Genomic DNA, 11097 nt, shown 5'->3' on the forward strand with positions numbered 1-11097 from the left:
GCAATGGACAGTATATTTATTACGGTATTGAGCGTTACATTCTTGAACACATTTCAAAAGAGACACTGCCAGGGCAAGTTGAACTGTGCTTTAATGTGGATGGCGTGCCATTGTTTAAGTCAAGTAGAATGTGTTTCTGGCCCATTCTTGGTCAAATTGCGAACTGTCAGCCATTTATTGTGGCTCTGTATTATGGGTCCAGCAAGCCTGACCCTGTTGAGGAGTTTTTACAAGACTTCTTAGAGGAGTTGCAACCGCTCATCCAAAATGGAGTTTCATTCCAGAATTTGGTTCACACCGTTACAGTGAAGGCGGTCCTCTGTGATGCACAAGCCAGGTCATTTCTAAAATGTATAAAAAGTCATAATAGTCTGCATGGATGTGAGCGATGTGTTGCAGTAGCACAAATGATTGAAAGGAGGGTAGTTTACTTGACAAAGGGTCCTTCTGAAGGAAGAACAGATGAGGTATTCAACCGAGCTGGATACCTTGATCATCAAAAACAAATATCACCTCTTGTTAGAGCTGGTATTTTGTGTGTGAAACAGTTCCCCCTCGACTACATGCACCTAGTATGTCTTGGAGCCACGAAAAGGCTGCTGACATACTTGTGGCGTGGGCCAGTTATCTGTCGACTGAGTAAGGCTCAGAGAGAGCAAGTTCAAATGAACATTACTCAGTTGAAACGAGCTTTGCCTGCAGAGTTTTCAAGGCAGCCAAGAAGCATGGAAGACTTGGATAGGTGGAAAGCTACTGAGCTACGTCAGTTCATGCTCTACACAGGACCATTAATCTTGAAGGATGTGCTTCCTAATGACCAGTACCACCACTTTCTTTGTCTGAGTGTTGGTATGAGCATTCTTTTGGATGAATCAGATGAGAAGAGAGAGTCCTATCTAGGATATGCACACAACATTCTGGAGCACTTTGTGGATACCTCTGTGGATTTTTATGGACCCACCTTTCCAACATACAACATTCATTCCATCAAACACTTGTCAGATGATGCTGCAAACTTCCACTGCTCTTTGAACGATATTTCATGTTTTCCGTTTGAAAACCACTTGCAGGTTATCAAAAAAATGGTGAGAAGTGGCAAACAGCCGCTGGTGCAAGTCACAAAGAGACTTGCTGAAAGACAATGTCTTGATAGACATGCCAGACGATCCAAAAGTACAACCAAGCTAAAAGCAAAGATACCTGACAACTGTGTGTTCCTAATGGATAATGCAGTGGGATTTATTCAGGAGAAACGAAGCGATGGAACACTAAGGATGGATGTGTTCAGGGAAACTGACTGTGACTGTCTCTTCGAAAAGCCATGCAACTCAAAGCTCTTCAACATTATGTTTGTCAGCGGTGACTTGACAAAGGCAAAGCGAATACTGACAAACACCGAAAGCGTCTACAAAAAGGCTGTGTGTCTTCCTTACAAACAGGGTTTCGCTATATTCCCTCTGCTGCACAAACCAGAATGACTAGACTTGGTAATAATTCATTTTTTTTAAATAATACTTTCACTGTTACTTCAATAAGGTTTGAAAAGGCACCTAACACTAATTAGCGATAACATTAAATCCACCTGATGGTTTTAATCTTGTTAACGGTGGTCAGCATGATCTGACTTGGGTGTAATTCATGCAACAATTAACATTCTTTTGTATACCATTACTAGCATGTATGATGCAAAATTATATCCAATTGCTTTTCCACTGTTGGAATAAATTGACAGAATTTAGTGTCCTGAAAATTAAACTCTGTCCTGTTGTTTTATCTTTTAGGTAATGGACAATCGGGGCAAGGCAAAAAGATCTAGAAAGAGGAAAGTCTTCCATGACTTTGTCAATGGTACATTATTATTTGGTTCTTCAAAGCGGCTTTAGGTTATCATTTGTTGATATGTTCATTGTCTTTCCTATGTGAACCTGAAATTCACAACTTTTGTTTTATTCAATTCAGACATGGACCTTGAAAATGACAGTGACGTGACTGACATTGAATCAACTCAGCTCAGTCAAAGTCTCCTGCCAGTCAAAAAACGTGAGTTGCCAACTTTTATTATGTTATTGTGCGTCTTTAGCCTAATCATAAATATTCAATTTGTAGAAATTTAATTATAACCCTTCAAAATGAAGGCTTTCAAAGGAAGAAGTTTTTTGGCATGGAATTACAATGATTTGATTGCCTAATCATTGCACATGTAAATTATGATCTTTATTAAAAGCTCAGCATAAGTGTTGGATTAACTTTCTTTGCTTTTTTGTACAAAGGAAAAGCAGAACCCAAAAAAAATAAAGAAGCTGATAAAAGGACTGTGTCCTACCCAGAACCTCCTCCAAAATATAACAATCCAAAACCCAAGCCTGGTAAATGCCTCAGTTGGAAAATACACTTAAACAAATTGTAGTTATTTGGGGGGGTTAATATCATTAATTACAATTTCATTTCATTTACAGCTGAAGGTCATTCTTCAACCAATAAAAAAAAAGAAGGTATGGTAAACTGTAGATATGACTTGTGTAGATATGGCTTAAATAGTATACACATTTGTTAATGTTCTAATTTGTCATATGTTCTTGTTTGTGCTAAAGATCAAGTTGTGTGTCCAACACACTTGGATGAGACGTGCCCGACCCCTGACTTTGTCTACCCTACGTTAAGTTGTAAGTTTTTGACTGCTTTGCTTAATACTATGAAAAATAATCATGCTTTCAAATGGACTGTTATATATTTTGATATGAAACTCCACAATGTATATAAATTGTTCTGATGTATTTTGTTTACACAGGTGATAGCAGACTTCATGACAGTGAACATGGTGTGATTGATCCATACCATAGATTATGCAACGACACTATGAGACGTACGTGCTACTGATCATTTTTGTTATTTTTTTGGTGCATCCCCTGAGTGCATTCCCACACTTTATTATGTCATTCTCATTTGGAGGTAAACATGTATTCCATGAGTCAGGTATTTTGCCTGAATGTCAACATAATATACCAAAACTTTGATTTTAAAAAGCGATTTATTTTAAACTGCTATAACAGTTCAATGTGAATTATATTAAATTACTATAATGTACTATGTTTTTAAAATAAATTCCTTGTTTATGTTTATTGTACTGAATGAATGAAATTACATCTAAGGTGGAATTTGTCTCCCAGGGTCACATAACGAACAGACTTCCAGAGAGGGAGTTCATGAATCGTTCTCTAGGCCATCTGGGAGAACCGAAAGAGGCATAGTATTGTTTTCTTGTTTAATATTTTTTTGTTGTTGTGGTAATTGTACAGTTATGGTGTTTATTCTTTAATGTGTCCTTTCTTACCTTAAGTAACATATTATTTTTCACACCTTTTTTTTTAATACCTGTATAGTATTGTCTCCAGTCCCAAATTATGGATTGACGCCCCCGCACCAGTACCAGAGGACGCCCCAGCACCAGTACCAGAGGACGCCCCAGCACCAGCAGCCCCAGTACCAGAGGACGCCCCAGCACCAGCAGCCCCAGTACCAGAGGACGCCCCAGCACCAGCAGCCCCAGTACCAGAGGACGCCCCAGTACCAGAGGACGCCCCAGCACCAGCAGCCCCAGTACCAGCACCAGAGGACGCCCCAGCCCCAGTACCAGAGGACACCCCAGCACCAGAGGACGCCCCAGCACCAGTACCAGAGGACGCCCCAGCACCAGTACCAGAGGACGCCCCAGCCCCAGCACCAGAGGACGCCCCAGCACCAGAGGACGCCCCAGCACCAGTACCAGAGGACGCCCCAGCACCAGTACCAGAGGACGCCCCAGCCCCAGCACCAGAGGACGTCCCAGCCCCAGTACCAGAGGACGCCCCAGCACCAGCAGCCCCAGTACCAGAGGACGCCCCAGCACCAGCACCAGAGGACACCCCACTGTATGTGAGAACTTTAGTTGCATCTTATTTTAAACAGATTCAACCTTAGTGACAACACAGCTTAGCGTATAAACATGTACATTTCTCTGAATCTGATTTAATAGTTACAACTATAGAGCTTGTGTTATTGTTCCATAAGAGAGAATTAAAAGTACACCCAGCTGATTTCATAACTAATGTATTATTACACTGTGACGTGATTTACTGTTAATATTTACACTTCCATAAAATGAACTACATTTGAATATTTATGGTACTTAATGAAGTTACATTGTAAGGTGCAATTTGTCTTGCAGGGTCACAAAACAAACAGCCATCTGCCAGACGGAGAATTCAAGAATCGGTCTCAATGCCATCTGGGAGAACCGAAAGAGGCATAGTATTGTTTTGTTTGATGTCATCTACCTAGAAGAGGAATTTTTTAGTAATCGGACAGTTATGGTGTTCATTCATTAATGTTTCCTTTCTTACCTTAAATAACTCTGTATTATTTTTCACACTTTTATTTTTAATGTCTATTTAGCATTGTCTCCTGTCCCAAATTCTTTGAGTGCGGCCCAGTCCCAGAGTGCGGCCCAGTCCCAGAGTGCGGCCCAGTCCCAGAGTGCGGCCCAGTCCCAGAGTGCGGCCCAGTCCCAGAGTGCAGCTTCCAGAGAGAGAATTTATGAATCGGTCTCCATGCCATCTGGGAGAACCGAAAGAGGCATAGTATTGTTTTCTTGTTGGATGTTATCCAGCTAAACAGGATTATTTTTAGTAATCGGACAGTTATGGTGTTCATTCATTAATGTGTCCTTTCTTACCTTAAATAATTTTGTATAAAGATGTATTATTTTTTAACACTTTTGTTTTTAATGTCTGTTCAGTATTATCTCCTGTCACAAATTCTTCACTGGCACCCCAGCACCAGAGGACACCCCAGCACCGGAGGACGCCCCAGCACCGGAGGACGCCCCAGCACCAGTACCAGAGGACGCCCCACTGTATGTGAGAACTTTAGTCGCATCTTATTTTAAATAGATTCTACCTTAGTGACAACACAGCTTAATATACACTACCAGTCAAAAGTTTGGAAAATGTACTAATTCGATTTTTGAAAGAAGTCTCTTCTGCTCACCAAGGCAGAATGTATTAAAAATAAAGAAAAAGCTGTAATATTGTTAAATATTATTTTACAATTTAATAACTGTTTTCTATTTTAATATATTTTAATATTTAAATATATAAAAATACAAAAAGCTGTAATATTGTGACAGTTCTGTTGTGACTGTTTTCTATGTGAATATATAGTAAAGTGTCATTTATTCCTGTGATCAAAGCTGAATTTATCATCATTACACCAGTCTTCAGTGTCACATGATCCTTCACAAATCATTCTCAAATGATTTGATGCTCAACAAACATTTATGATTATTCAGGGTACCCGCGGGATCTTAAAAAGTCTTAAATGTCTTTAAATTCAAAATCAAAATTTTAAGGCCTTAAAAGTCTTAAATTCGCTGAAGTATTGAGTTCTAGGTCTTAAATAATTTTAAACGGGTCTTAATTTTCCTACGTCCATGTAACGCTACTCCATTGCTCATTGAAATGCTCCCGCGATGTTTTAGAGAGTGTGTGTGTGTGTGTGTTAGTTCGTTCTTTCGCTAGTGAGAGACCAACATGCATATTCTTTAGCAGCCAATCAGCTTTCGTGTTATTGGCGCGGGTCTCTTTCAAATTGTACCACAGACACATCAAACGGATTTTATTCTTCAGCTTCAGTTCTCCAGTTCTTCCAGTTCACGCGATCGTGATAGCAAAGGCGAATCTTTCCTAACTGCCATCTTGCATAATGACCAAATAAAAGTTTGATATGCCCGATAGCACTAAACAAAGAGTTTAAAAAGCGATGGAAACCCCGAACTCATTCGACACGGACTGATGTCAGACTGGCCGCAGATTTTGCACGCGTTTGCCGCCTCAGCGCTCGCGCGCGTGTACCGAGTCTAGGCTCATTCATAGATATCCATATCTATGGGCTCATTACTGTAGGTCTTAAAGTGAAAGCAACCCAATATAGCCTAGCCTATTAACCCCCCCTCCTGCCTGTGTCGTTAGTATTAATCAAACAACAACAACGGGGAAAAACAAACAGTAGCCTACCTAAACTAAAGCACTGTTTGTGTCTGTATATTTAAGTTGAATCTTGTTTGACAATAGGACAAATAAATACATGCATTTTGTTTGTTTTATTGCCATGTGTGACTATTGTGCATCTAATATAATGATATGGTAAATGTGGCATCCTAATTATGAAAAAAAAAAAAGAAACATGCACATTTCTGAAAATGACCACCACAAAATCAGTAATTTTGATCTCACAAAAAAATGTAGGCTATATACATACACACACACACACTACCGGTCAAAAGTTAGAGAACAGTTCGATTTTTAAAATGTTTTTTAAAGAAGTCTCTCCTGCTCACCGAGGCTGCATTTATTTGATCCAAAATACAGCAAAAACAGTATTGTTGTGAATATTTTTTATTTTTTACAATTTTAAATAACTATTTTATATTTCAATATATATCTTAAAATATAATTTATTTCTGTGAAAAAGCTGAATTTTCAGCATCATTGCTCCAGACTTTAGAGTCACATAATCCTTCAGAAATCTTTTTTTTTTAACTTTTTTATCCATCAAAGAATAAAAAAAAAAAAGTTTTACACAACTGTGTTCAACACTGATAATAATCATAAATGTTTGTTGATCATTAGATATATGAGTGATTAGTGAAGGGTCATGTGACACTGAAGACTGGAGTAATGATGATAAATTCAGCTTAGATCACAGGAATAAATGACACTTTACTATATATTCACATAGAAAACAGTCACAACAGAACTGTCACAATATTACAGCTTTTTGTATTTTTAATAACATCAATGCAGCATTGGTGAGCAGAATGTAAAAACATTAAAAAATCTTACCATTCTCAGACTTTTGACCGGTAGTGTGTTTGTATATTAATCCTGGTGGGATTGAGCTATGAGGAAGTGCAAGATTACTAATACTTTGTTCAATTTGAATAAATTAATTTGCTTTGCAAGTAATTTTGTGATTCTGCATTTCCTTTTGTACTTTTTTTTTTTAATTGCGTGATATAGGTCTTAAATTTAATTCATAATGGTCTTGAAAAGGTCTTAAATTTGACTTGGTGAAACCTGCAGATACCCTGTTATTATCAGTGTTGAAAGCAGTTGTGTAAAACATTAATTTTTCATTTTTTTGATGAATAGAAAGTTCAAAAGAGCAGTATTTATCTGAAATAGAAAGCTTTTGTAACATTCAAAACGTTCAGAAGTTTTGGATCGGTAAGAATTTTTTTTGGGGTGAGAGCTTAAAGAAATTTAATACATTTATTCAGCAAGGATGCATTAAATTGATCAAGTGACAGTAAATACATTTATAATATTGCAAAAACTTTATTTCAGATAAATGCTGTTCCTTTGAACTTTTCTATTCATTAAATAATCCTGGAAAAAAAATTGTGCACAACTGTTTTCAACATTGATAATGATAATACGTTTCTTGAGCAGTAAATCAGCATATCAGGATGATTTGTGAAGGATCAAGTGACTCTAAAGAATGGAGTAATGATGATAAATTCAGCTTTGAATCACATCTACACGATGGTCCTGAAAAATGAATAACAGCATTTCCTAATGTTGTTTTGCCTCTTAACAGCTGCATCAAGGAGTGAGCACAGAAGTGAGGGTATGTATGTTAATGGACTGTTCCAGCCATGGGGTTGTCCTATCCAAAATTTAATTTACATTTTAAAATTGTTTTTTTGTTTTTAAATTTTGAATTAGGTGGCACCAGACCCTCAAAGAGCGCCTACCCCATGTCAACTACAAGTAAGAAATATTATATGTGGTGGTTTTAAAACACTGACCATTAAAATAAAATGCCTTTAAAGGTTCCATGACGTTGATCTTTTTTTTTTGGAGGTGTACTTATATTATGATTTTTACATCATAAAATGTTTCCGTGTGTACATATTAATCTTATTTTTCTTTAAGAATTCCAAAGGAAGATGTTTTCGATGTTGTTCGATTTAAAAGACCAACTTAAGGAAATAGTTGCCATTCTGGACCCTGGCAGGTCTACAACGACTCTAAAAAAAATGGATTTAGAGAGTGACTTAAAACTCTTTGAAGAACACATCAAAGATGTTGATAACAGGTCGATCTGCGTAAGTTATGACATAAAATATGTATATATATGTATGTGTATATATCCATATGTCTTTCTATAGCATTATTTACATTTTCACATTTAGGTCCAGCAACTGTCCAGAGTTGGTGGGTCGTCTGTGAGAGATTGTGTAAACAAAGTTATGAACAGGTATGTATTTCCCTTGAATTGTGTATTGCTGCATAATATTTCAGGAAAAAAAAAAAAAAAAATATATATATATTGATTAACACCATAATTAACCCACCATTTATATTACTGTAATTTAATTTATCACTTGTTCTGAAGTTTTAATAAGTCCTTACTGGCTCAGACAGTCAGCCAGACTGAAAACAAGAAATCAAAACATGATTTCAGTGTAAGCCATGAATGACATTCATTACTTGTCTCAAAAAACTTTGGATATAGATAAGGACATGGTTCATAGCACTTGTTACATGATAGATGAGTAGTTGTGAAAGTGTATGTTTTAACATGGCATGCAATTGCTACGCTGCACATTAGATTCAAGAGTTTTATTTGTCACATACACAGTTATATACACAATATACAACTGGCAGTGAAATGTAAACAGGTCCGCTCCATGGACAGTGCAAATAACAGTTACAAGAAACACAAGGGGAAATTAAAATAGAAATAGAATAAAAATAGAATAAAAAGTATTAACATAAGTAGAATTATAAATAAATCAAGTAAAAGATAAAAATAGGAAATAAGATAAAAATAAAAATATAAAAATAAAAAAATAAAAAAAGTGGATATGATAAGTGAGAAACTGTAGACTTAAAAATAAGTGACATTATGACATTACTGTTAATTGTGATTTATTGACCTTATTTGGTTATTTTTCTTAGGTGAAGTAATCCTACATTTCTTTCACAGGATGATGTCAAATGCTTTGATGGGGAAATTCAATATGAGGGGTGGTGGCCAGCTCGAAAAGAAGGCATTTAAAGCCACACCTTTATATGGGGTAATTCAAGGTAATTTTAGGCATATGCCAATCTAAAAAAACTCTTGTTCCTTGTATATTGATGTAATTTTTATTGGTAAGGGTCTTTCTCAAGGTCACCACAGTGATATTGAAGAGCACCCCCCCCCAACTGTTCTAACACCCATTTAAAGCATAACATGTTTTATACAATACAAAAAAATGTAATGCATGTTTATTCCCTTTTTCTAATGTTTCATTCATGTTTCTTTCTTGTTCCATGTTTTTTTAAATTTAGCTCTAGATAAAAAAAATAAAAACATTTTTTGAAAATAAGTGCATGTTATTTAATTTTATTTATTTTAAAAAGAAATGTATTCTCTTCCCTTAGATGCTGTGAAGAGGTGGAGCCCAAATGCTACAGACTGTGAAATCGACGCAGCAATGGCGGAACACCTGAAGCACGCACCAGGAAGAGCTGGGGGTGGTGGATACAAAAAATGAACCAAACTATTTTAATGTGTTTTAAGGGATAGTTCACCTAAAAATTTAAATTGTCATTTACTCACCCTCATGTTCCAAACCTGTATACCTTTCTATGTTCTGCTGAACACAAATATATTTGGAAGAATTTGTAACCAAGCAGATCTCACCTCCCTTTAATACCATAATAATTTTTCCCTACAATGATAGTTAATGAGTTGAGATCTGCTTGGTTACAAACATTCTTCCAAATATCTTTGTGTTCAGCAGAACATAGAAAGGTATACTGGTTTGGAACATGAGTGTGAATAAATGACAGAATTTTCATTTTTGGGTGTACTATCCCTTTATATAGTAAAAAATATTTAATATTTTGTAATGGGGGTTTTAGTTTGGTTAACAGATGTTGAACATTAATGAAAAAAAGAGAACATTTGCGGCTGTTCAAGAAAAATAAAATTGTGATAAATCAGAACATGCTTTTTTTCCCTTATGTCCACAAATAATGTGTTATTGTTTGTAAAGTACACGTGATTAAAACGTTTTATGGACGTTCAGGTCTGACTGGACCGATTTTGGACCTTTTTAGAACGTTTGTCAATGTGTTAAACCTTCCACGGTGTTACACAAAAGGTGTGTGATTATTTTATATGCAGACATATTATATATATATATATATATATATACACACGTAAATTAAGCAGAAACCCATTTAAACGTCCAGAAAATGACTCATTTAGACGTCCATGGACGAGCAGAAAAGACGTGGAAATCACGGCCAGATGACGTCGAAGACGTCCGTTTAACTATCATTTTGGAACTATTTTTCAACCATGCAGGCTTATATATATATATATATATATATATATACACACTTAAATTATGCAGCAACGCATTTAAACATCCAGAAGACGACGCATTTAGACGTCCAGGGACGCGCAGAAAAGACGTGGTATTCACGGCCAGATGACGTCGAAGACGTCCGTTCAACTTTCATTTTGGAACTATTTTTCAACCATGACGGGACGTGTCGGAGGGACGTCTTTTCAACGGTCATTAAACGTCATAATGTTTGCTGGGAACAGTCACACGAATAGTTGAACGACCAAGTTTGGTGACACAAAATAAAACGTGACGCTTTTCTAAGCGGGTTAAAAAGGAGAACTATAATGTATGGCGGAATAGCACTTTTGACAGTACTTCGGCTCCGCGCAAAAGCCTGAAAGATCCTCTCCCTTTCCGGCCGGTTCACGTCTGCTCTGCGGCAGTGCGCCGACTTCACAAGGCAGGAAGGCTGCGTATGGAGAGCGAGAGAGCCGCCCGATGGAGCTGTCATTTACACGGGCGTTTGTCTCACGCAGGTGAACGCGGCTCGTGTATTGCAAATACAGTTGAATATTGTCCATTATGTCACATTTCCCGTGTTCTCCTCCGAGCCCTCTCTGTCTCGTGCTTTGCATTTATGATGGGCAGCATATATGAGCGGAGAATGCGCAGCTGAACGCGGCTCGTGTATTGTAAATACAGTTGAATAT

General features: G+C 37.0%; 1 protein-coding gene across 1 annotated transcript; it reads left to right on the plus strand.

The window, feature by feature from the left end:
- Window positions 1–8077: 8077 nt before the first annotated feature.
- Window positions 8078–9583, plus strand: LOC307124254 (uncharacterized protein; the record flags this gene model as incomplete). The annotated part of the gene is made up of 4 exons (XM_079813300.1): window positions 8078–8146; window positions 8234–8298; window positions 9031–9131; window positions 9471–9583. 4 exons carry the CDS (start codon window positions 8078–8080, stop codon window positions 9581–9583), a joined length of 348 nt encoding a protein of 115 aa, XP_079669426.1.
- Window positions 9584–11097: the final 1514 nt, after the last annotated feature.

Source organism: Gobio gobio (assembly GCF_949357685.1).
Source record: "Gobio gobio genome assembly, chromosome: 3".
Lineage (NCBI taxonomy): Eukaryota > Metazoa > Chordata > Actinopteri > Cypriniformes > Gobionidae > Gobio > Gobio gobio.